This window comes from Acanthopagrus latus, chromosome 20 (assembly GCF_904848185.1).
Source record: "Acanthopagrus latus isolate v.2019 chromosome 20, fAcaLat1.1, whole genome shotgun sequence".
In the NCBI taxonomy this organism is placed as follows: Eukaryota; Metazoa; Chordata; class Actinopteri; order Spariformes; family Sparidae; genus Acanthopagrus; species Acanthopagrus latus.
In genome coordinates this window covers 8,172,720-8,198,080 of record NC_051058.1, presented here as the reverse complement: position 1 = coordinate 8,198,080, position 25,361 = coordinate 8,172,720, and the positions used below count along the sequence as shown (strand labels likewise).

At 43.9% G+C, this 25,361-nt stretch overlaps 2 protein-coding genes across 13 annotated transcripts in view; one reads left to right on the top strand and one right to left on the bottom strand.

Annotated features, from left to right (window-relative positions):
• Positions 1–13,144, top strand: part of grid2ipb (glutamate receptor, ionotropic, delta 2 (Grid2) interacting protein, b) — a 41,596-nt gene extending 28,452 nt beyond the window's left edge. For 4 of the 9 annotated variants that reach the window (XM_037081775.1, XM_037081772.1, XM_037081771.1 and 1 more), the window contains 16 exons: positions 1–19; positions 1,244–1,329; positions 1,613–1,763; positions 2,477–2,778; positions 3,606–3,650; positions 4,142–4,891; positions 6,218–6,370; positions 6,956–7,043; positions 7,514–7,606; positions 8,295–8,491; positions 8,577–8,732; positions 8,806–8,892; positions 8,980–9,109; positions 9,404–9,522; positions 10,260–10,424; positions 10,680–13,144. The exon at positions 1–19 is cut by the window's left edge. In XM_037081775.1, coding sequence (XP_036937670.1) covers positions 1–19; positions 1,244–1,329; positions 1,613–1,763; positions 2,477–2,778; positions 3,606–3,650; positions 4,142–4,891; positions 6,218–6,370; positions 6,956–7,043; positions 7,514–7,606; positions 8,295–8,491; positions 8,577–8,732; positions 8,806–8,892; positions 8,980–9,109; positions 9,404–9,522; positions 10,260–10,424; positions 10,680–10,751 — 2,613 coding nt within the window. In that variant the 3' untranslated portion in view covers positions 10,752–13,144. The remainder of the gene's footprint in view (positions 20–1,243; positions 1,330–1,612; positions 1,764–2,476; positions 2,779–3,605; positions 3,651–4,141; positions 4,892–6,217; positions 6,371–6,955; positions 7,044–7,513; positions 7,607–8,294; positions 8,492–8,576; positions 8,733–8,805; positions 8,893–8,979; positions 9,110–9,403; positions 9,523–10,259; positions 10,425–10,679) is intronic. The other 5 variants (XM_037081777.1, XM_037081774.1, XM_037081773.1 and 2 more) reach the window with 4 other exon arrangements.
• Positions 13,145–14,350: 1,206 nt separating this feature from the next.
• The window catches only part of arhgap17a (Rho GTPase activating protein 17a), a 33,633-nt gene continuing 22,622 nt past the window's right edge, over positions 14,351–25,361 (bottom strand). For 2 of the 4 annotated variants that reach the window (XM_037081030.1, XM_037081029.1), the window contains 10 exons: positions 24,287–24,398; positions 23,100–23,181; positions 22,864–22,944; positions 22,670–22,783; positions 22,375–22,466; positions 21,123–21,270; positions 20,526–20,813; positions 19,685–19,833; positions 18,201–18,734; positions 14,351–17,066 (listed from right to left, as the gene is read on the bottom strand). In XM_037081030.1, coding sequence (XP_036936925.1) covers positions 16,903–17,066; positions 18,201–18,734; positions 19,685–19,833; positions 20,526–20,813; positions 21,123–21,270; positions 22,375–22,466; positions 22,670–22,783; positions 22,864–22,944; positions 23,100–23,181; positions 24,287–24,398 — 1,764 coding nt within the window. In that variant the 3' untranslated portion in view covers positions 14,351–16,902. Of the gene's footprint in view, positions 17,067–18,076; positions 18,099–18,200; positions 18,735–19,684; positions 19,834–20,525; positions 20,814–21,122; positions 21,271–22,374; positions 22,467–22,669; positions 22,784–22,863; positions 22,945–23,099; positions 23,182–24,286; positions 24,399–25,361 lie in introns of all 4 variants that reach the window. The other 2 variants (XM_037081031.1, XM_037081032.1) reach the window with 2 other exon arrangements.

The window sequence follows — 25,361 nt, the reverse complement described above, 5'->3', positions numbered from 1 at the left end:
GGGACCCACCTGGGAATGGGTACGCTGCATGTACAGTAACTCCAACAAGCGTGAGGATTTTTCTGCCCCGTAGCACACAATCACTGCGATCTCGACGGAGCTGGTCGCGTTCAGATGAAGCTTTTAATTTCCAGCTCCGTTCTGAATAAAAACTTGTCACCCAAATGGGAACATAAGACAATCTTAACTGTACAGAAGCTTCTTATTCTGGGACATCAACCCTTTTTTATTTTACATATGTTATTATCTCATGCTCTCTGAAAACCTCTGTTTGGAGGGCCATGCAGTCCTAACACTACCCCTATGCCTCTTTACCAACAAGAATCGGGACACGCTACCCCATGAACACACAAAATGAAGGGGAAGGGCTAAGCTTTAGGGGCAAGGAGTATACTTTGGCATAGTCAGGATATCACAGTAATAACAGTTAACAGAAGTGAACACAATGGAGCATTGAGCATTTATTATAGAGACTGATATTTCCTTCAGGATTTGGTAGAGACCAAAAACGATCTAAAAGAGGGTGAATATTGAGCTCCCATTCTCCTGGTTGCCTGAAACATGACTCCTAATTAATCATGATGTTTCTCCATAACTTCTGGATGTGTCAGTAGGCAACTATTTGCTAACAATTTCACCAAATCAACACAGATGTTCACAGCTGCCTTCAGCTGCCACGGAGCAGCCTATAACAAACCTTATTACTGGCTGACACCAGCTGTAATGTGAGTTGAGTATGGGCCTTTAGATTTAGATTTAGAATCCTCGGTCCTTCAAGGATAATCTAGGTAGAGACCGCAAATGAACTTCTGAACTGATTCATGAATCAGTGAACTGCTCAGAGCTCAGTAATAAGGCTGTGTGTTTGCACTGGTCAGCTCCCATGTGGGATTGTGTGTAATTGTTAGAACACGCAGTAGACATGTGTTCAGCAAATCCTCTGTGTACACATAAAGGTTACATAAGACAAAAATTGCCATCACCAGTTCAAACACTAACTCCATGTCTCAGCTGTCTTTGCCCCCAAGCTATCAGTTTGGAAGCGCGCACACTGTTTGTTTCCAGTTTGAGGCATCAGGTTGTTCATTCATGGTTTCCCTTGTTTTCCATTGCCAAGCTTTTGCCTTCTGCTGCCTCCACGCTCTTCTGCTCTCATCCATCCTCTCTCCCCTCCCGCCTGGGGGTGGATAGAAGGAGGAGGCTTTTGTCCATGTGTCACTGTTCATGCCTTATTGTGCTTTAGGAATTCATGTGGACGAAAATGGGAGCCCGGAGGAGAGGCAGTCAGGAGATGGAACCTCCTTCCCCGAGTCCCCTGACCTCAATCATGTAGGTATTACTGCAGCTTTTCAGCACCAAGCTGTTCAGCAACTGGCATAATGAATGCTAGTTATGTTACATGTGCTCTCTTGTCTCACATCGTTTGAAGGTCTGCGCGTAATTACCGCAATTCAGCATGAGGTATCAAATCAGATTTGCAGATCTGCAGAGTGCAGTTTAACCTGCCATCAGCAAATTGTTCCTAAAAAGCATCAACGCAGCAGACCCTCAAAGCAAAAAGTGTGTCGCAGCGATTGTGCGCTAACCAGCTGATCATGCCCTCCACCTATAGATGACAGGTGTGTACACGGAGCTGGAGAACGTGTACGCAGGGAAGAGTGTGCCGCCGCTGCAGGGCGGCTCCTCGGCAGAGCCCGAGGGCCCGGGACAGACTGAGGCCTACGGGCGCTCTCTCTCCCCGCTCACACTTCCCCCTCTCACAGGTACTCTGGGGCTGACACACATGCCCAAACACTCAAATACACACACACACACGACCAATGTGCATATGCTTTCAGACAAAAGCTTTCATCAATGGCTCACAACCATGTGCCATTTAGTGGTGAAGTATTGAAATCAGATGACGTATTTGGCAAGACTGAAAAGTTGAGAACTGCATAACTTTGAGTCTCGATGGTACATGACTGGTGCCATGTTCATGTCACATTAGATTTGCTGTAAATACAAGCTGCTGAATGTGTGAGATGTTTGTTAATTACACCATCGTAATAATGGTCATGAAGGTGACAGACATGACCTACTAAAAAGAATCACAGATATTAGTGACGCTCACATGGTCTCCTCATCTGCAGCCTTGTGTTTATGGTTGATTTTGCATTTCTAAAATCATCTCGGATGTTTAAACGTTTGTGCCAGTCTGAGTCAACATGGCAGGAGAACCGCAGATATTTGAATGTGTTTAAGTTGGAACTCATTCAAATTCTACAATCTATATGTGCATAAACATAAGCCGCAGTTTATCTTTATGTTGCCATGACAGCCTCTCAGCAGAGAGGATCCTTGAGGCGACAACATGATAATTTCAGGAGGGAATAAATAGCATAATATATCCGAGGTGTAAACATCTTCAGTGTGAGCGTCACATGCCTACGCGCAGCATGACGACTGCAGCCATCTTTGATTTACTTCTTTACAGGTAACCGTAAGTCCGGCCTGACCTTATCCTGGAAGGAGCCTCTCCCCACTCCCGTGTATGAGATCCACCACCAGAGCAGTGTGGACTCCAACCCTTACGTTAGCTTGGAAAGCCCGCCAGCTTCCCCGCAGCCCTCTGACAGCGGCCCCAATACGCTGACCCGCCGCAAGAAGCTGTTCACCTTCTCCCGCCCGCCTCGCAGCCGGGACACGGACAAGTTCCTGGATGCTTTGAGCGAGCAGCTGGGGCATCGGGTCACTCTGGTGGATGACTTTGTACCCGGGGAGAACGACTATGAGGAGGTAAAGAAGATCCACCTCTAACTAACTGCTTCACCTGTCATAGAGTATATGCTTTGTTTTTATACCTAGGCCCCTTCAAGTTATGTTGACAGTGTTGATATTGTGGAGTTGCTTTTTAGTATCTTGTTATTTCTTGCATCATAATACCTTAAATAATAGGCACAGCTTCAGTTATTCCTGTGAGAGTTTGTGGTATGCTACAGCTGTGATGGAGCTTTTGGGGGAAAATAAATGATGTGCAAACACCAGCTGTGAGAGTTAACACAGAGTAATATGGTCAAACCTAGACCATCATTTAGTTCCCATAAAGCTCTCAAAGAAGGGAAGAGACCTGTAGCATACCACCAACTTGCAGCTTCAGTGAAAGGAAAAACCCGGAGCTGCAGCCATCTATCATGCAAGGAATCATAAGGCTGGGAATGATGTTCACACTAAATGTCATTTTAAATTTAAATGAAATTAAAAATGTAAAGACATATTTACATATGAATGACACCATTGTAAAATTGCTGTAAGCCATAGAGATCATGAATAATCTTTAGTAATGCTTGTATTTCATACTTTCACTGCTGCTAACTTTGACATTTTCTCAAATTATCTTATTAAGAGTAAGATGTTGTTTGTTCATGACAGTTAAACTAATGTCTCACAGTCACTGTATTACTTTTTTAAATGCAAAAATATTACATTTATGTGCATTTGCACTATTATCAGCTATATAATAAGCAAATTCACATTCGATTAAAGTCATTACATTGTAGTGATGCATGTTTACATTAGAGCAGCTCTAATGTACGCTACAATGAACACTTGTGTCACATGAACAGATATATCAAGGTGGTTGTCATGGTTTCAGAAGAAGAGGGATGCCTGTAAGTAAAACATGATACTCGGTTATAGAGTCTAATTTTATATCTGCCTATTGAGTAGAAATCTAAGGTTATTATGAGGAGCTGGTTTATGTTTAATCATCGAACAAACTTAACTGTGTTACGTATTTGTCAGGGTGGTTTAGTGTTTGTCGTCTGGGAAACTTGGAGATCAGCATATTTAGATAATTGACTTTTAGTATAGCATTTTATGTCAACTTCATACCTTGACTTCTTTATTTTCTGTTGTTCCACTTTTAAACAGGCTGGATTACTGCTTATTAAGTGCATGTTTTTTTAAATTTTGCAGATTAGGAACTGTTTCATTTAGTTCCTTTCATGTTTTTTCTGCTCCATAAGAAGAGAGATAAGCAAGCTTAAAAAAACTTTTAAAAAAAAACAGACCGTGCATTTTTTTAACATCTTGATTTTAGAGCACATGGAGGTGAAAGTTGTGATTATCAGGTCTGATGTTGCGTCTCTCCTCCCTGCAGATGAGTTTCCAGGATGACCAGGATCTGGGCTTCATGCCCCGCCGGCTCAGCAGTGGCAGCAGCGAGGATCACAGTAGCAGCGACGAAGCCTCGTCCCCCACTTACTCATCTGGATCGGAACACATCCCACCTCCTCCCACGCAGAGCCCCCCACCTCCCCCGCCTTTCCAGTCTCTCATACCACCTCCCGCTCAGTTCACTGACACCATGCCGCCCGTCCGCTTCTCCCCAGAGCACGTCCCACGGAGCCGGATGCCCTTCCAGCCCCACCACCCCATCATCCCTCCTCCCCCGCCCCCTCCAAGGACCATCCTATCCAGCCGCTCTCCTCTGCACAAGGTGCTCCCCACCAGAGAAGAAGCAGACAAAACTCACCAGCGCTTTCAGGCCACCTCCACCCGCCTCTCGCACGTCCACACCACCACCCTGGTTTCCACCACCCTGCGCTCCTCCCAACCGTCGCGCTACCTCCCCCGGCAGCTCAGCCAGCCCCAGCCCATCCTCCAGCCGTCCCCCCAGCCCTCGCCTCAGCCGCTGAGACCGAGCCAGCTTGTCCTCCAGAGGCACCACCAGCTCCACCACCAACACAGCTACCAGGGCCAACTGCCTCCATCCCTGCAGGATCACAGCCCATCCCAGTGTCAGAGCCAAGGCCCCCCGCTGCTCTCCCAGCCTCCAACCACTCACTCCACCCTCCCCACTCACACTAAGACCTATGAGAGCACACGGCAGGAGCACCAATCACAACAGGTAACATCAACTTTTACAAAAGATTTGTAAAACATGATGTCTATGAATAATGAGGATGACCACCTGTGCCATCCTGGGCATGTTGGTCCTCAAGTAACTACTGTATCTTTAGGTAGCAGAAAGTGACAGCACCATAGACTAAAAAGAGCTCTAAAGTCAATTGCGCCACACACTCAGATTCAGTTATATTGAATGTTTCCATGCATGCTGGAATGTCATGTCACAAAAACCACAGCACATTCAAGCAGCAAAACTAAAAACTGTAGCTATAAACTTGACAGGATAGAGGAAACTCTCTAGAGGAAACACAAGTAAACTTTTAGCATCTGAAATAATACTTTCAGACACCTGCTTTTATTAACCATGAAATTCTGACTGATCCCCTCGATGAGGCTGGAGATTTAAATAATCTGTTAATTAAAGCTGATATGCCTTGTGTGTATTGCACACACTGCCTCTCTTAATGGAGAGACAGACCTATTGTTTCTGCTGCAGGTGGATCGCAGTCAGTAACGTCAATGATTTTTCCCCATTAAAGACGTATTTCACCCACCTGCATCCCACCCGCTACTGATCAGAACGACAGTTTTTATGACCCAGCAGCACTCATACTACCACTCAGTTAATTTTTTTTTATTTTGCTCATGTGTAATCAAATGGGGTTGTTGATAGAACAGAGGACTGGGAAGTTACGCAGGTGAACGTGTATGTGTGCTTGTAAACCACTGAAAATATCACATATAACATGAATGAATCATCATGGAAACACTAGGAGCACAGCAGTAGCACAGCAGAGAGCGCCTAGCAACAGAAGTGTCAGAAAAAAGTCGAGAAGTGGCATCATGCAGGATAATACATTAAAGCTGTACTGTTATATTTGGCACCTCACAATATGTGAACGCAAATGGGAAAACCATGAGACTGACGGAGCAAAAAATCCTCCCGCCGCTTTTGGCAGTTCACCCGCTGTTTGCTTCTGTTGCACATTTCAAGAGAAGAGAACCAAAGATCACGGTAAACACGGAAGGAAAATAAGGTAGATCTCAATCAAACGCCAGCGTCTGCTCAAAAATTGAGTGTGATCACACCTCTGCGGGCCAAGCCTAATTGGACGTTCATTTTGTCTGCTGCGACTGATGGAGAGAATTAACAACACACGAGTGCCCTGTTGCCCTTGAGGTTTGAGATGAAGCAAACGCCGGAGTTTGAATAAAAAGCTTCCTCTCTGAAAACTTCACTCGTGCGCAGCTGTATGCGCACTGTGCACGAACTTCCTGATTAAAATATCTTTTAAGTCTAAAAAGAGAGCATTTCTTGATCTCCAAGGCACAGCCGCCCCCACCTCCACCCCTGCCTCCGCCCTGCGAGCCTCCTCCGCTGCCCAAGTCAGGACCCCACGCCTCGGACGCCAACCACATGAGCGTGAAGAGGCTGCGCTGGGAGCAGGTGGAGAACTCCGAGGGAACCATATGGGGTCAGGTGAGCAGTGAACTCGTACTCTATCGCATCATTGTTCTTCAATAAAGCACACATGGCTGGAATAACTCTTACATTAACTGTAAATACAGTAAACACTAAGTTAACTTGTGAATCTTCCCACCTTGGCTGTGAATGTTCTCACTCCTCCTACATTTTTTGAAGAGACCTACTCATGTACTCTGTTGTGTCTCCGATGAGTCATGAGTAAACAGACAACATGGTGGATCTCAGCTGGTCACACATTACGAATACAAATGTTGGACTTTTCTGTCCGACTTCACAACCCCACCACACATGAAAAATGTCTGATATGTGTTTGTATAAAAAGAACTGGTAACACTGCTTATTAAATGGTTTATAAAGCAGGTCATTGTTTGTTCACAGCGAAATAACTGCTAACCAGACAAGACATGGCTCGAAGTCAAGTCAAGTTGCAAGTCAACAGAACTGTGACTTGAGTCCACATCTTTGCTATTAGCTAACAAGTTAAATTAACTATAAATCTACCATGTATTAATGATGGTTATTATAAAGCTTCAGCTGTGTGTGTGGAGAGTACCGAGTGTGTCCTTTGTCTCTTTTAAGCTCGGAGAGGATTCAGAATACGACAAGCTCACTGATATGGTGAAGTATCTGGACCTCGATCTGCACTTCGGGACTCAGCGAAGGTCCAGTAAGTAGCCGCGTCCTTGTCAGACTTTGTCGTACAGCATCATCATCACAAACAGCATCCTTTCGTGCATCATGCTTAATGTTGTCACTCCATCGAAGGACTAGATTACAGTAAAAGTGAATCTTTGTGTCTGTGTTGACATCATCTGTTTTGTTTGTACCTTCACAGTTATGATGTTCTCCATTACCTGTTTTGGAGCTGCTCCATTCACGTGTTCATCAAATCCATTCTCCACAAGGCACCATTACCCCCCCACTCCCCTCCCACTCTGTAATAACACCGCTCTGCAAGAGGAGAAACACACGTCTTTTATTTACTCTAGATAGCTCTGACATTTCGGCCTCTAGTGACTCGAACAGCGGCGCTGTGTTATTAACCCATCATGTAGCCAGTGTGTGTGTGTGTGTGTATGATTATTGACCCCCGGTGCCAGGAGAATACACCCTTACAGTGTTTGTTGAAATTATCAGTCTCTCCTCCAGAGCCTCCAGCCTTCTTGCCAGAGAACTTTAAAAAGAAAGACGTGGTGGAGATTCTGTCTCATAAGAAAGCCTACAACGCCTGTGAGTATACCACACAGATCACGCAGGTCACACACACACAAACACACACCTACCTGAAAGGTCGAGGTTCAAGTGTGTCAGACTGCTGACTATGACATATGATGTTGAACTATTTTCAAATACTTTGTTGACCAAGAGGGGCCCAAAACACTCTGCACCACACAAATGTAAACATGGTGAACACTAGACGATGTATCATATGCTGAAGACGCCATTATTGATTTCCATTTTTGTAAAGGTCCCTCCTCCCCGATAACATCACGCAGGTCGTAAATTTGCTCTTTTAACCACTCATAATTTTGTGTTTCTTATTTTAAAATGTTACTTTAATGTGTTTGATTGCTCACTGCGCCTAAATGATATAGGTGCGTTTGAAACCCTGCCGGCATGCTATGGGGCAAAAGATTCATGGACTCATTTTATAGTGTTGTAATATGACACCAAATAAAGAAAGAATAAAGAGAAGAGACGAAAGAAATCTGTTCTTTTACAAGTTGAATTTTGGATTTCATAATCAATCTGACACAGAAGCGTAGTAAGAAATGAGAACAGTACATAGTGGAAAAGGGCACATCACCGGAGGGAGATGAAAGGTTTTGTCTGCAGTCGGCTTCACACTGATCCTCTCTGTAATCTGACAAAAGAGAGTTAAATCTGCCACGTCTTCCCCTGCTTCTCTTCTCTGCAGCCATCCTCATCGCCCATCTGAAGCTCTCCGTCAGCGAGCTGCGTCAGATCTTGATGAACATGACCACCGACAGGCTGGAGCCCGCTCACATCAAGCAGCTGCTGCTCTACGCCCCCGATGAGGAGGAGGTGAAACAGTACGAGCAGTTTGACCAGGACCCGGCCAAACTGAGCGAGCCCGACCAGTTCATCTTCCAGGTACAGCCTCAAACAACCTCATAGGCAAAGTTATGGAAAGAAAGATAGAGCCATTTGAGTGAATTTATGTATTTTTTTGTATCAGATGCTGATGGTGCCCGAGTATAAGACCCGTCTGCGGAGCCTCCACTTCAAGACGACCCTGCAGGAGAGGACGGAGGAGATGAAGGTCGCGTATGATTACATCTACAAGGCTTCAGTGGAACTGAAGAGCAGCAAGAAACTGGCCAAAATCCTGGAGGTAAACATCTAGAGCAGGGAAAGAATGCATGTTCTGTGTGTTAATAGTGCTTATTAAGTGTTTCTTCCCACAGTTTGTACTTGCAATGGGAAATTACCTGAACAATGGTCAGCCCAAGAGCAACAGGACAACCAGTTTTAAGATCAACTTCCTGACTGAGGTACAGCGTCGACACCTGTGCTTCAACCATGTCATGTTCATCTCAGTATTAGATTTGAGTCACTCATTCTTGCCTCCTTTCTTGCAGCTGAGCACAACCAAAACAGTGGATGGGAAATCCACCTTTCTCCACATTCTGGCCAAGTCTCTGTGCCAACACTTCCCTGAGCTGCTCAACTTTTCCAGAGACCTCACAACAGTGTCTCTGGCAGCCAAGGGTACGATGATGTCACAGCAGGAGGGCTCTTTAACTCAGCTCTCCTTTCATTCTGTCTAATGCTCAAACTTTACTTATAGCCTCTATTTTAAAGTAGATGTAAGATGTGTTTTGTTCCAGTAACGGTTTAAATTGCACAGGATGATGGTTCTATATTTTATTTTGACATTGTAAAACAAGACAGGCTGTTTGGAGTCTGAGCTGCACATTTCCTTGTTGGTACCATTACAAACATTCAACCAAATGCAGTTTTTTCTGTAACTCATCACCTTGTTTGTACATGTATCCTGTTCAGTGAACCAGAGGGCCATCACAGCAGAGCTGAGTGATCTTCACACAACCATTCAGGACATCCGGACGGCCTGTTTGAAGATCCCACCCACCTCTGAGGACCATTTTGCCTCCGTCATGAGCGTACGCAAACTGTTTGAATATATATTACAGATTTATAGATCATTGTGAGCTGCTACATGTATACTTTTTCATAAAAGCTACTGATTGCTTTACATTTGGGGAAACTCTAGTAACTCTAAAGTAAATTAGCTTTGCCGCATACCTTAGCTTAGCATAAAGAGTCAGGAGGAAACAGCTTGCCTGGCTCTGTCCAAAGGTAGGAACATGTAGGGAGCATCACCTGGTTGGATCTAACTGACAACCCAAGGACAACCCTGCTTTATCAATAATTTTATTTTAAAAGAGACATTAAGTTACTAAATGAACATCATGTTGTGATGAAGAAGTCTTGAAATGAGTGATTGAGACCATGAATCCATTAGGAAATTGTTTACCGAGCTAATAAATCATGTAAGAAGTAGGGCCATTTTCTCATAAGCTTCCTTATAACCCAACTCCTTTTGAAACCAGTGGAGTTGCCATGCTTTACTTTATAGTGGTTCTCTAGCAATTAACTACTGCACAAACATAAAAAGAGGGACTCACAAAAGACCCAAAAAAGAAAGATAAGAATTTGAGTCACACCCGTAAACTCTGAATACTACTTTTTACATAATGCAGCTAATTAGCATTCACACAAAGCTCCTCCAGATCCGCAGGAGACATAATTAGTAGTAGACGTAATAAGTAGTAGGCATTACTAGTAGTACCTCTCATGACAAGAAAAGAGACTTAAATGTGTAAAAATCCTCCCACAGAGCTTTTTGGAGAACAGCCATCCCGCGATCCAGTCTCTGGAGTCCCTGCAGACCCGAGCCATGGAGGAGTTCTCCAAGGTGGCCTCCTACTTCGGAGAGGACAGCAAGTCCACCAAAACTGAGGCCTTCTTCGGCATCTTTTCAGACTTCATCTCCAAGTTTGAGGTGAGCTGCGCAGAATTTGACAGCTCATCTTATGGTTTATGCAGCAGATGTTTGACAGATCCAGGCCCCCCCACCCCCGAAAAAAAACAATAAGAATTCAGCCGGTGCTCTCACAGAGTGTCAGCCGTCTGCAGCTATAAAGAGATAAAGCCACAAAGTGCTGCTGTCTGCGGAATAAGCAAATGTGCTCTGAATCTGAAAATAATACGGTAAAATAGGCATAAATCAGATGAGATTATGGGTTTTGTCTTGCAGAGAGCTCTCAGCGAGACCCAGACTCCAGACAACCCCAGAAGCCCCAGACTGTCTTCCCCTCTGGCCTGGTAGAAGCAAGATGTCGGGCCAAAACCGAGAGGCCGGCCGGCTCCACTTTCACTCTGCTCGCCACAACCAAAGTGCCAAGATCACACACAGAGACACTCGAACCAACAGAGAGAGGAAGAGAGACTGCATCATCTATAGCAAACACAATGGAAGTACACTGTACCTATCTGTAGATCACGACAGTTAATGAGCGCCCCGTGTGCAGCATTGCTGTTCTTTCAGGTGCTGGGTAGAGCAGAACATTCAGGTGTCCACAGGTCAACAGGAACTCACCGCACACTGACGACTCCAACCAGTCTTCACATTATTTACATCTCTTTTTAACACACAGTTCATGGCAGACAGTAACAAGATGCACAAGAGGAAACCATCCACATATTTGATTGCTACGAGATGTAGATAATGAAAACAACTGGTCTGAATATTTACAGATTAATTACTATGTTTAATATATGACTATATAAAGTTTATATTTTCTATCAGATCATATTTGAAAAATTGTAAAGATTAAGCGTAGATGTAGTCTGAAGACAGCTGTCAGAAATCGAGGTGATTCACAAGCGTAGTTTAGTTAAGCGGCCGGCTCAGGCCGGACCGCTCCGAGTGATCAGACTGTTGACACAGCGGAGCGCTCACTGCTTCCCGTACAGCAGGATTTGATTTGAAAATAGTAGATAACAACGTCAAGTATCCACAGTGCTGATCTAGACTCATAGATGTGGTCGTTCTCTAACCAACTGTGAAATTATAGGGCACCTATCATGGGAATTCTGATAAATAGAAAAAATATTTTTAAAAAAATATACAGCTGAAGTCAAAGTCATCTTCACCCAGCAGATTCACTCTTATCCTTTGTGGTAGCTATGGAAGCAAAAGACTGCCATAAAAATTGTAAGATTTTCATCAGAATACCGAATTGTGAATTTAAACTGCTTCTTATTCTCAATAAGAAAAATAAACATCTAAATTACAGTTAAAGTAATACAAATTTATTGTGTGTAATTTAAAAAAGTTAGTTTAAAAAGTTTATAAAATTATCAACAGAACGTTGAAGAAAACAAACGTTTTGACTGCCAGCCTCGCCAGTCCAAAGCACGTGCTAGCGGTGTAAAGATAGCCTGAAACAAATACACCACGGGGCTTTTCACGTTGGAAACCAACTGACTTAAAGGTTCCATATGTCGTGTCCATATCAACGCTGCGTTAGCCACATTGCTGCTCGTGAACCAGTAGGTGGTCATGGTTAACTTTGGCCTCAGCTCCCCATACAAGTGCAATCGACGATGAAGACGTCTTAACATTTTCTTGGCTGTCTAAAACACGAGGGCATCCGTGGAAGTTTTGACTCCGCTCACTGCATCCTAACTGGGCCCGATCAGAAACAGCCACTGAATCCTGTCCAGTTAGGCCCGTTGGCAGCACAAGAACTGAGATTCAGTTTGAGTCCTTTTTGTCGTCAGCCTTTCTTCTGCCTGTTAGGACCTAATCAAATCCAAATGTATTCGACAGCACACATTTATTTGCAAAACATCACTCAAATGAACAATGTTGCACCTTTCACAGTGAGGTAACACTGACTACATCAGCACATGGTGCGACTTTGGCTCCAAAATCATCCGTTTCATGAAATGTGTGGGTGGAATAGCAAATCTTTTTTTTTTTTTTCTCCCACAATTAGAGTCTTACTTGTTGTCAGTGCAGAGGGATAAAAGGCAGGTTTAATGTGAAGAGGCTGAATGAACGAACATCAAACGCATGTGGATAAAAAGAAAAACATCCGACTGTAAATGGTCATTTCCTGCTTCTCTGGTGATATCATGACTCATCTACAGTACAGTGTACCTGTAGCTGTGTTGTATTTATGTCAATGAATTATTGTTGAGATTGTAAATTAACTGTTTTTTGCTATGCACCGCTCATCACTTTGTATTATACGCTTGTGTGTCCACCAACTTCTAATTTATTTTCTTATTCAGGAGTGTCATCAGGAAACTACCATGTGATCTATTCTCTATGCGCAGCTTTAGTCAGGCTTACGAGGTGAGTGTTATCTCGTAAAAATGCATTCCTAGCTGCTACTAGTGTGGTAACAGTGTTTTTCTCGTCCAGATCGATTGCATGTTGGTGCAGTTAATGTATTAAGATGTGCAGCTGGTAGCATTTACCCTCCCTGGATATTTAAGTTTGAAATAAATACATTTCTGTTAGTCTTGGTTAGGTTTATTTATCGGTTGCCGACAGGTTTCCCTTTTCTAACTGTTTTATATGTTTTCATGGGAAGTTGCTCATGTTTTTGTGACTGTTTGACCTTTATGTTTTGTTCAATGCTTTCAAACGATGGATATGTTTTTGATCTATAAAAATATCATGCTTGAAAGTAAAAACCGCCCAATTCATCTGTGCCTTCTGATAAATGATTCCCAATGCTAGCATAGACACCTCTGGTAAATACGGAGAGAGAAAAAACATCAGTTTATATATTTGTGTACAGATTAGCAATTCTCAAACATGGTAGCAGCTCAATTTGGCACCAATGAAATATAATCTCAAACACTATTGGATGGACTGCGTTGTCATACAGATGTTTGTGGTCCCAAGAGGATGATTTTGGTTCAGTTTGGTGGTTCCCACACTTTTAGTGCCCCCACAAGGACACATTTTTAATCTTAGCATCAGCATGTTTAGCTTTATTACTGTGAGCATGTTAGCATGCTAACTTGAAATATAAAAATAGCCTGAAATGAATGAGTCTTTTCACACTGGATTCCAACTAACTTCAAAGTGCAATATGTTGGGATTTTAGTTGAAAACATTCAAAAATGTTAGAAGTAATACAATAGGATTTTGGAATAATTAAGTATATGTAGTGTGTTGCACAGATATCCACTGTTAGTGATGTTTGCATGCTAACCAGCTAGCCTTGCCCAGTTCTAGTCCCAAGCTCCTGTGCTAACAATGTAAACACCAACATTTCCCTGGTTCCCTGAGCTCCCTGTCCCAACAACTAGCTGCACAGCTAACTGAGCTAACTAGGTAATTGCTGCTACAGTTACTGGCAGTTAGCGGTTACTTGGGTGACATACTACCACATGCTTATCTTCAGAATTTTTGGCACCCTAAAGTTAGCGTTAAGCTCACATGTGTCTAAGTAGAGCTGCTAGCATGGCTCTGACTTTGATCTACTGACAACTCAAAAATGCTAACATTTTAAGATGCTTGTAGCAGATACAGTTTTTCTATCATTGGTTTCAAGGCAAAAATATCAGTATTGGTTTCTCAACTGTAAATTATTTAACGTAGAACAAGAAATCTGGTAGCATCTTTTGTTGTTAAAACTAATGAATGACAGCGCATACTTTGTTTTGTATAGCACCTTTTGAGTTGTATGATCTCTCCACAGATTATACACAAAATGTTCAGTTAATTGTAACAAACTCAGGACCCAGTGTTTTTGGACCGAACCGGGGACTAGTAGTCAGAGGAGGTAAGCTTAAATTTTGCTCTACTGAGTCCCTCTTTCCTTTAGTTGTGTTATTAAGTTGAGAGGGTGCAGTTGTTACTTATATATTTGTATATACACAAACACATAAATCAAGAACAGATACAGTTTCTTCATATACTTTATTTTCTTTGGAAAGGGGGTATAACCAAGCATTCTTATTACATGTTTTTATTCCATATTTAAGCTCACCAGACGGCATACATACAAAACTATGGAGCTTAAAAACGCAGCATTATCATTTTCTAGTTTTAATGGCATTTGTTCGTCTTGAAGAGCCTTCGAGAAAAAGCTCCCGATGCACAGGGATAAGGCAGCGAAGGTACAGGAGCGAAGAGAGAAAGGAAGGGGGATCATAATGCTCAATTGTCTCTGAAAAAAACTTGTTTTCAGGGCAACTGCGAAGCATCCAACACTTTCTCCACTGGTACCATATTGGCTCACACATCCAAAAAGCCAAAACAAAAAAAAAAACTTACACAGAAAAAATACAACAAAGCATTTATTTAATCTTTTCACCTGGCAAACGTCTGACACCACATCACTACTGAGGTTTCACAGCGCTGTGCTCTCAGCTCAGTGGGAAAGACTGGGGAAAAAACAAAAACACTAGGAAACCACTTGTTGGCCAAGTGCAACATCAGCTGTTTGTGTCTTTTTTTATTGTTGTTTGGGATGAAGAGGCTGGTAAGAATCGTCCTTTTGCTACATTCTCTCACGCGCAGCCTGTTCAAACACAAAAAAGGTCGATGGAACGACAGAAGGGGCCAAAAAATACTGAGCGCGTTCAGGCCCTGCTACTTCTGCTCAGAAGACCCAAAGAAATTAACCCAAACACATTTAAATACAAAACCACACGAGACGGGCCCGATCGCCTTCCTTTAACATCCCTGAAAAAAAAACATACTCTTTGCCAAGACAGATTCTTGGAAAAAAATACTGTGGTAACGGGAGCCGAGTATATCCTCCATACAGTAAATATATAATGCTTATAACGTGGTTCTGGGAGGAACCGATAAGGCATGATTTACATTTAAAGACTGCATTAATTATGTCAAAAGCCACCGGGAATGTGTTTTGTGAAATCAGTAAATAAATACAGGAGTGAGGGGGAGGAATTTTTTTTTTTAAAAAGAGGATCCAAACAAAAAAAAGAGGTTGAATAATCAAAGTGTGCGAGATGACTGGAACCCTGCAGTCACCAGATACACTTGAATCAACAGTTTTGGTTTCTACTTCTGCCTACTGACCTTTCACCCTCTTCTGCCCTGCTCTAAGACCTTTTTTCAACATAAAAAAAAACAAAAGACCAAAAAAAAACCTCACACCAAATCCCAAACGAGCCTCGTCATTCCACGTTTTGGCGTTTCTGCCCTCATTCTTCCATTTATAAAGCGATGCGTCATCGGAGTTACTGGTGACTCCTCTTGCTGTTTGCTGTTGATTGTCTGGAGCTTGGTCTGTTGGGGGGGTGCGCTATAATGATAGAGGTGGCAGCGGTGGTGGTGGTGTGTGTTGCAGTGTAGAGGCATTGTGTCACCATGCCTGGCACCATGATGGAGGTCAGGAGGACTCTGACAAACATACAAACATGAAGGTGGAGAAGTTTGTGGCGCTGGAGGTCCGTTTGAACATAAGTTCTTGATTATTTTCTCAATCTGGAAAAAGTCCAAAAATTGAACAAATGCCACTTGCAGTTTTTCGAGTTGCTTTTTCCATCTGATGATTTATCTGCTTATTTTAATGTGATATATTTTTTATAATGTCCAGAAACACTGAAAAATGCAAATGCAAAATTTTAGTTTTGTTTTTTTGGTGTTTTTGCTTAAAAAGGACTTATTGATTACAATTACTTGGCTCTCATGATAACCTAAAGAAAGAAAGACCTTGACCTTGTAATATACCCAACGTGACTTACAGATGTTTATGTGTGTAAGAACTGTTAATAGTGTCAGTGAAAGCCACATCCAGTAGCTAGCATGCAAACAAGTAGAGCTGCAATAAAGATTAGATTAGTTGTCAGCTATTAAAATTAATCAACAGCTATTCTGATAATCAATCAATCAGTCAAAACTGTCTGATTCCAGCTTCATAAATGTGAATATTTTGTGGATTCTTGGCTTCTTTTTGATGGTAAAACGTATTATCTTTGGCTTGTGGACATAGCAAGACAATTTCCAACATTTTCGGACATTTTATAGCCCTAATAATCGGTTAATTGAGAAAATAACCAACAGATTGATAGACGATTAAAATCGTTGGTTGCTGCCGTGTTTACAACATGAAAACAGCTTAGCTGTTGATGTGTCCCACTTAAAATGTTGATAAATAAACACATAAATCAACATGTAATAGATGGACCTGGGGAAATGAGCAACTCCCTTCTTAAAGCATCAACGCGATTACTATTCACACAAACACAACCAACAGTCGTAACCTCTGTTTACCAAGAGTGGCTGACCTCCATCGTGGCTGCCGTTATGTCACATTACAGTCCTTCATACAGGCCGGACTGGGAGATCCTAACAGCAGAGGTGTGTTCTGCAGAGACAGGCTGAGGGCAGATTACATGAGGTGTGTGTATGATGAAGGAGGAGGAGGAGGATGAGGAGAAGCGTAGGGGGAGCTGGACCGGAGCATGTCGTCTCCTCCTCCTTATAGGACAGTGCTCTCAGTGTCCAGGTCACAGTCTTTGGGAAGAGACAGGAGGGAGGAGGAAGAGGAGGAGGAAGAGGAGGAGGAGGAGGTCGCTGGCTGCTGGTCTACAGCGAACTCAGGGACCAACGCTCGACTCAGCCCTTTGAAAGTCATCGCCGGGTCTATAGAGGTAGAGAAAAAGACAGTGAGGAGAAGTCCAGTGATCTTAAAAGGCATTTCTGTCACAGATAGAAGTAAATCAACTAGAAAAGACTAGAAAAGAACTCTTGGTTACTGTTTGTGTTAGTAAGGAAAGTTGAATGTGTCTCATGCATGCAGAGCTCTACATAAACATTCTCCAAAGACAGACACGCTGTTTAAGTCCACAGTATATGAACAATGGCCGTAATCACAAACACATGCAGCCTCGTCCTGGAGTATGAAAACACTTAAAGCTGCTGTAATCGTGCCATCCCATGCAGATGTGTAATATTTTCCATAAGCTCCGACAGAGGCTCTGCGCTCCTGTCGGGGTTTGAACAGCAGGGGGCGGTGTTCAGCCACAGATTGTGAGTTGCATGCGGTGGGGGACAGTGAGAGTGGATGGAAAATGTGAAGTGTGTGAGAGGAGAGCAGCAGAGAAAATGGAGCTGGAAATCCCCACTTTACTTGTGAATGGATCGCCTGAGATAAGAGCCGTGTGTTAGATACGAGCTGTTGGTACACCGTGGACTTGTTAATGTGACAAGATGAGGACATGCTGGTTATAAACATGCGTGTCAGAGTTACACAGGCTTGTCACAAGGGCTGAAAATCTTAGTAACAAATAGTACAACAAAACAACAACAACTCAGATCTCTGACTGTGAATGAAGATGAGTGACTCGTTATCAGTCCTGATAACAACTTGTCCTATTCTGTTACACATGGTGGCCTTTTCACTGTCACTAAAATGAAGCGCACAACGCTTTAATATGGACTCTGCAAGTGGAGGGAACAAGAACAGAAAAATATAATATGTATATGAAGTCCCTCGCTATAAAGCAAACAGGGCTGTGTGACAGTGTGACAGTGGTGCATCAGGCCCGGCTAAATGATATGTGACGGAGGCAGCAGGCAGAACAAAATGGCCGTGGTGATGAGTCACAACAAGTGCAGGTGCTGCTAGTGAAAAAGGTCAATTAACAACCAACCTCGTACAAACGCAGCTTTAACCTGTGGAGGTATTACAACGCAGGGCTGTTAGACACAGAGCACATTAGTGCTGAACAGTGAACAGTCAACAGTCAAACATCTGACATGAGGGTTGACACTTACCCATCATCTTGTAAGCAGTGGCACAGATCCCGTTGGTGTCACCGGCCTGTGTGTTGGGCTGCGGCGGCGGCGGGATGCTGGGTCTGTTCCGGGGCTTGGGGACGGGCCGTGGCCGGGGTAGCGAGCCCGACTGGTATGGCGACGGGGACGGAGGGGCGACCGCGTCATGGCTGGCGGCTGAGGGAGGAGGGGTGTCCGGAGGGGTCGGGGTGCCCGGGGGCGAGGGGTCAGCGCTCCTCTGTTCTCCGCCGAGTGATGCCAGTTGCGGCGGGGGACTGGCCTGTGTCGGGGGCTCCGGGGGCGGGTGGCTGGGTGCCTGGATTGGGGGCTGGTTACTGGAGTGGCGTCTGGGTGTGGCACATGGCTGCGAGGTGGGAGAGGTGGGCGAGGTGGGCGAGTGGCTAGACAGAGGTCTGGGGGTGGGGCTGAGGGACTGGGAGGAGCCTGAGGAGGAGGCATGGTTGGAGGAACTACAGGGCTGACTGGGTGGAGGGTTTGTCGGCTTGGGAGGGGCAGGAGCCTGCTTCTTGGTGCCTGGAAAAATGATGGAGAATCATGTGACAGTATACTTTCTTCACATTATGATGTCGCAGTGTATTACCCTCTGACCTTTTGGATATCAAATGTCATACTTCATCAACTTGTCCTAGTAGACATATGTATTTCAGATTTTATTATATTTACCCATAATCTGTTTTTTGAGGTCTCAGTAACCCTGACCTTTGACCTTTGACCACCAAATTCCTATCAGTTCAGCTTTGAGTCGGTGTGGACATTCATACCAAATTCACACCAAATGAATTCCCTTAATGTGTTCTTGAGATGTTGTGTTCATAAGAATGGGACAGTCGGACAGCACAAAACCATAATATTTCCAGCCACAGCTGGAGACATTAAAAAACAATGAAATAATACAACAAATAATGTAAGAATTAATAAAAAAGAGAGAAAGCTACCAGAAGATCCAATCTTGTGTTTAAGTAAAAGAACAACTGCACAGAACAGTTGGCTGCCAATACAAACTTGTTCTTTAAGAGCCCAAAAAGAACAAAACTGCATCAATTCATAGGTAAATTAACAGTGCCTCTGCACGCTGGCTCTGCCTTTGACATCAGGATGAACTGTTGACTTCACAAAGCCTCAGGAGCTCATAAATGTAGGCCAGCACTACACAAAAGCTTTGCTCTGTAAGCGATCAAAAAGGTCTGAGAATCTTTCCATTTAAAGATAGTGAGTGCACAGTGGAATTATCATCGGAGCAGTCTAGTCCAGTCTGGCTGCTGCATGACGGATGAGCTGTGAGTGTGGACGATTTAGCAGCAACAGCACTGTGCGAGGAGCCACTTTATGGATTAACATTCTTAGCTTCGCAGAAAATTATATGAAATTTGAGATATTTCCCAATACGGGGGGAAAACAAGTTTTAAAACATCTTCATGTCCAGATGACCTAAAGTGAACACTTGTTATGGTGTGTCCTCTTACCTCTGCGCATCATATGCGGACTGGGACCCATGGGTCCAGCCCCGGGTGTCCCAGTGCCCAGCTGCCCTGAGGCCTGGCCTCCACCTCCAGAGCCGTTCCTCTGGAGCAGAGGGGTCTGGGCCGGTGTGGAGTCTCGCAGCTTTGGGTTGCTTTGGGGAAGAAGACAAAAAGAAAGAATTTAAACCTGCAGGCTTTCTGACAGTCTGGGCTCTGCTTACACAACAACATCCATTGCCGGATGGTTTTTTATTGATTCTTTGAGCAGAATTTTAAAGCTCGCGAAACTAATCTGGGTGTCTCATCTGAAAAGTACCTTCCCAACAGTCTGTGGGACCAAAAGAATGCTGAGCTGAATAGTGTTATCTGTCTGGATATGAATGTTGTCCTTTCACCAACTAAATCAAAGACACCCTTCAGTGGTTGCGTAACAGGCACCAATGTCCAGCCTTTTCAAAGCAGTTTGGGCCAGTTAGTGTGAAGGTCCTGCTGATTCCAGAGATCTGGGGAGGAAAGTGGAGGGATGGGAAGTCGTGAGGCCCCTGTGAGTGACTGTTAGCAGAATGACAGAAGCCATTGTTGTGCTGTGTCTGTGGGCTGAACTCGGAAAAGTCTGCATAGCTGGAACTGGTGGTGGTGTAAGAAAACTTGTGGTTTTCGCTACGGAAACATCGAGTGTCCGCGAGAAGAGGCTGTGTCTGCAAGACACCAGTGACGCATGCATTAACAATCTGCTACACTTCGATCAGACGGACCTCAGCTGTGCAGGGAGAAGGCACTGATGTCTTCCCTTAAGCTCAAAGTATCTCTGTCTGGCATGCATTCTCCAGAGATCAGCCCTTACCTGAGCTCCTCTGTGTGCTGGGCTAGAAGCTGCTGAGCGGCTGCCAGAGCAGCCAGATTCTGCGCCAAGCTATGCTGGGAAGCTTCAGGCCCCGAAAAACCCCCTGATGGAGCCTGTGGCTGGGGCTGGGGCTCGGCGGAGGGCTGGGGGACCTGCCCGGCCACGTGCCCCTGCCCCGGAGCCTCCACAGGGGGTAAAGGAGGCTGGAAGGCGGGTGAAGTGTGCTGCTTTCTACCTAAGGTGTTACTGCCTCTACGGAGGGTGTGGTCCGAGTGCTTGTTAGGGGTGCTACATAGGGAGAACGGGGAGACAGTGAGGGAGGGAAGGGGGAAAAAACAAAAACACCGAAGCTTTGATCAGAGAGTGACAGATTAGAATCACCATAATCCCAGAGGACAGAGAGAGGTTATTTAAAACAATGTTAAGGATCATATTATGAGGACTCCGTCAGATGTACCCGCATTTTAGGAGAAGCAAAAGAAAGGGACCAGAAAAAGCATCCACATTAAAAGCCAAAATTATTCCCGAGGCAATTAATTGGGGTTGAAATGTTGTGAGTCAAAGAAGGTTTCCAAGGAGACACTCCGGGTTCATTACTTGTCTTTGCGCGTCGCGTCGTTCTCCGGTCCCACCATACTGACGGGCCTCTTCCTCTCTATGGTGCCGCAGTCGTAGTCAAGGTGGTTGTTGTGATTGGACGCCGGCGTGGGCATCGCAAACATGCCGGACACGTTGAACTCCACATCTGGAGGAGCAGAAGAGGAGGAGAGATTTACAGAAACCAAAAGCATAGCCTTAAAACTTGTACAAGGGTTCTGCAGGAAAGGGGCGGGGACTTCACTTCCTCCGTCAAATTACAGAACAAATTGAAAACACTCACAAGCAAAAGATGACTTTAATTTTTTTTTTTTTTTTTCCCCCTTTCTTTTTTGACTTGACCTGAAATCTGATGACTGGACAGCCTTATTAAATGTTAGACCATGAGGGGCTTGGTGTTCATCCAAGTGAGCCCTGGTGCAGCTTGTTAAGATGGTTTGTAACATGATTCCTGTTTCAGGAAACAAACCCTGCAACACAAGGTTTTATGGGTAAAAGAGGAGCTGACATCATATGACTAGTCACACACGCTCTGCAAGCTTAGCAAAACAAGATGAACACTAGGGAGAGAGTCAAGCGAGCACTATCCATTCCTACATATTCCTTATTCTTACGTTCAAGGACACCATGCGAGGAGAGTGCAAACCAGGAGATTTGTCACAATAAGTTGTGCGTCCGTTTCAGTATCAGAGTCAACAGATCACAGCTGGATCAGCCGTCCGTTGGCTTTAACAGCTGTAGAGACTTTTGAAGCCCACACGTGCTCTATGCTAATACTAACAGCAGCACACAGCTATCAGCGCGGAGCAGCAGTGTTTTCTCTCTGCTGCTTCTTACCCGTTTAACAAACAACTGCACATGAATAACAAACTGCATTCTTGCCTATATTTAGACGCACTGTGTCCTGCTCAGAGGCACAGCAACCATTTCTACATGCAGAATGCCCTTACGTTTTTTTATTCATTAAATACGCATCTGGATTCACGGACATTTCAATGTATGGAAAAGTATTGAACCCAACGCTTAACAGCCTCGTGACTGAATCGAAAGGATGATGAACAATGCTGAGAATAAAAAATGATGGATGCTGACAAAGTCCCTCCCCCTGAATTTAATTGTATCCATAGGCCAATAAAAGTTGTCTGTGGTCCTTTAATTTAACACAGATTTTTTTATTAACTGAATGGTGATTCAGAAAACAAAACGTAAAACCTGAGAATGACGCGAGATAGTGGACGTCCACAGAACCTACCCTCAGGAAAGAACCAGTCAGCGTGCTGGATGATGGGCTCCACGATGGCCACCACGTGCACAGAGGTAGCTGCAGCCATCTCAGCTAGAGTCCTGGATGGACACGTACAGATGAGCAAAAATGAGATGCTTTCTAGCATAATGAGCCGTTGGCTGAAAGCTAAAATAACAGACTGTCGTTTATAGAATTCTCCAGCACCCTTAACCAGGACGGTGCCTCTCAGAGATCATTACTTTGCTTCTTGTTTAAAACTAACATGTAATATTGTATCAGAAATATTATCTTCCTCTCTCACCCCTCAGTCTTGGCCCACAGCAGGTTGGGCCCCAGGACAATGGCGATGTTGCTTGGAGTCATTTTGTTCACCTCGCTGTCCTGAGCCAGTTTGGACAGAAACTTCACCAGATACCTGCAGGAAAAACATGGTGGTTTATGAGCAACAGAGTAAACTCAAGCACTGCCTGTCTTGACCTAACCCTCTGAACTGACCTCAGGTTGGTTTTGTTGTTCTTTGGTAGCTTATCACAAACAACCCAGAGCGCCTGGAGTCTCTTGTCCGGGTCCGTCACACTAGAAAAGATAGAAAATGTAAGATGATTGAAAGCAAGGCACATTATTAGTCCAGCCTCCAGACGGCCCAGAGTCCCAAATCAATTATCCTGACAGTGACAGATTCGCTCAATACTGGTACTTTTCACTTGCAGTAATAATATTATGAGCCTTGCCTGGATGCCTGTATCCAGTCGTCATAAAGCTGGTAACTCATTAGAGGTTCGGGGAGCTCCCTCAGGTAGGACTTCAGTGCTCCTAAAACAACATATTCACACAGATTTATGATTAGCAAAAAAACATCACCTAAAATCACAGCTGCAACTACTGATTATTTTCATAATCGATCAAACCGTCAATTTTCTTTGTTTAGCAAATAATTGTTTGTGCTAAAGTCTGCTGAAGTCAGAGAAACTGGACACTTATTCATCAAAATTGTTTGGAGTTTATTTCATAGTTGACAGCTCATTGATGGATCGACTAATTGACCGATCCTAAGTCCAGCCCCCGCCTTAGATAAGACTGCTTCGTCGGACAAGTTTGACAATAAGAAACATGGCGTCACTGGTCACTGGTCCTGTTTAACTGGACAGATAGTCTCTATTCTAAAGATTGAGGTTTAACAGTAAACTGGAAAGTTAATGGAGGTACACTGAGGTACTAAGCTTGCTCAACTTTTATTGGCAAAAAAAAAAAGGTGGTCAGTTTGGACTTTGAGCTCTACTTGAAATCAATTGACCCCTCCAAACAGTTTCTCTGCAAAGTGTGATAAACATCTTTCATTTGGAATTCTTATGCTAAGACTGTGACCTGTAGATCCTGATAGGACAAGAAAACACAAATTCTTGCATTTAAATACATTTCAACAGACCAAAGTAACACAACCTCATTGCTCAGGGATTTTTAAGTGGACTGCTATTTTGCTGAAACACATGTAGATTGATTCCCAATAAAGCTCACTTGCAAAATGCTATGCTTCTTAAACTAAAAATTAAGGCTTGATTCAAGGCAAAAGAGAGTAGCTTCCCCAGTAGCTATTGGTCCACTTATTAAAAAAAGCTTGTTTTACTCTGCCTGTATCATATCATCAAGATGGGGGTCTCTCACAGTTGTCTTTTGTTTAGACAGTGGTCGGACTCCTAGGGAAAGCCGAGCTGCCAAATGTCTACCTTTTCCTCTGGCTGCTGGCATTAGTGATCCAGTTGTCTTTGTGACAGCGGCGCCAACAAAATACCTCTTGAAACCACTTGGAGGGAAAGTTACAAAGTTGTTTTTTTCCGCTTCTAATGTCTGTAAATTAATGAATTTGAATAAAGAAGAAATAATAATTTTCTTTAACTATTAGCTCTGGTTTGGGACGTACCAGCGACAGCGTGGGGGTCTGAGTAGAACTCCTCCAGTTGCGACGTGGAACAATCCAGCGCTGCCTTTAGTTTCTTTAGCTTGGATGCCCCTGCTGCAATTCTGAATAGACCCTGACACAAAAAAACACACACACACACACGGACAAATGAACCACAGTAACATCACCAGCATGCAACAACAAAGATACATGAAGCCATTCAATGCGCACACAAACCCTGTGCTTTCACTGAAACGTACACAGTCACACGCACTTGCCTAACGCTCAATTACAGATCGGCTCTATATAAATCCTGCTACATAAACTCCCCCTGCCAGCTGCACATAATGAAACCTTAAAATCGGCAAACAAACACACCCACCACTCACAGCACAGCTAGCTCTTTACTTTGACACATAAACAAAGGCTGTCTTCACACCATAATGACACAGACTGGACTCACCAGGGAATAAATAGGGAGACAAATACTGTGCTTTGCAGTTAACACTTGCACTCTCTCTAGCACTGGTCTGCACAGACACGCACGCACACACACACTCACACAAATCTGATTTATGGACAGGAGACAAGTAGATTCTATTGTATTCTAAATTTGTTAAGGGGAGGGGACATCACAAACATTTCATAAATCAGCACTGCAGCATAACAGGCGACACTTTCTTTGAAAGTGTATTTTGGAAATGCAGGAGTTTCCCCTGTTTACAGCTCGTCTGTCCGCTTTAAGATGTTCATGTGAACAAACAATATACAGCTTGGTTTCAATTAAATCAATGACCAGCTGAGCCTCTAATCGCAGTCACAGCTCCATGTGACATATAATGACCTACGTTAGCACTTCTCTTACTTCTGTGGTGACACAAGAGCAGGCGAGTCAGTTAAACAAACACAATCTCATTCCGTGTTATGAAATACTGAAGAGGGAATCAGCTGAAAGTAAGATAACAAGTGACTTGTAAACCACAAATGTTGGATGGCTGGTTATTGTTTAAAGCTGAAACCAAGCTCCAAAACATCTGACCTCAGACGTCAATAGAGTTATTGGCTTCTACAAACAGCCCAGACATTAGATGGTTTT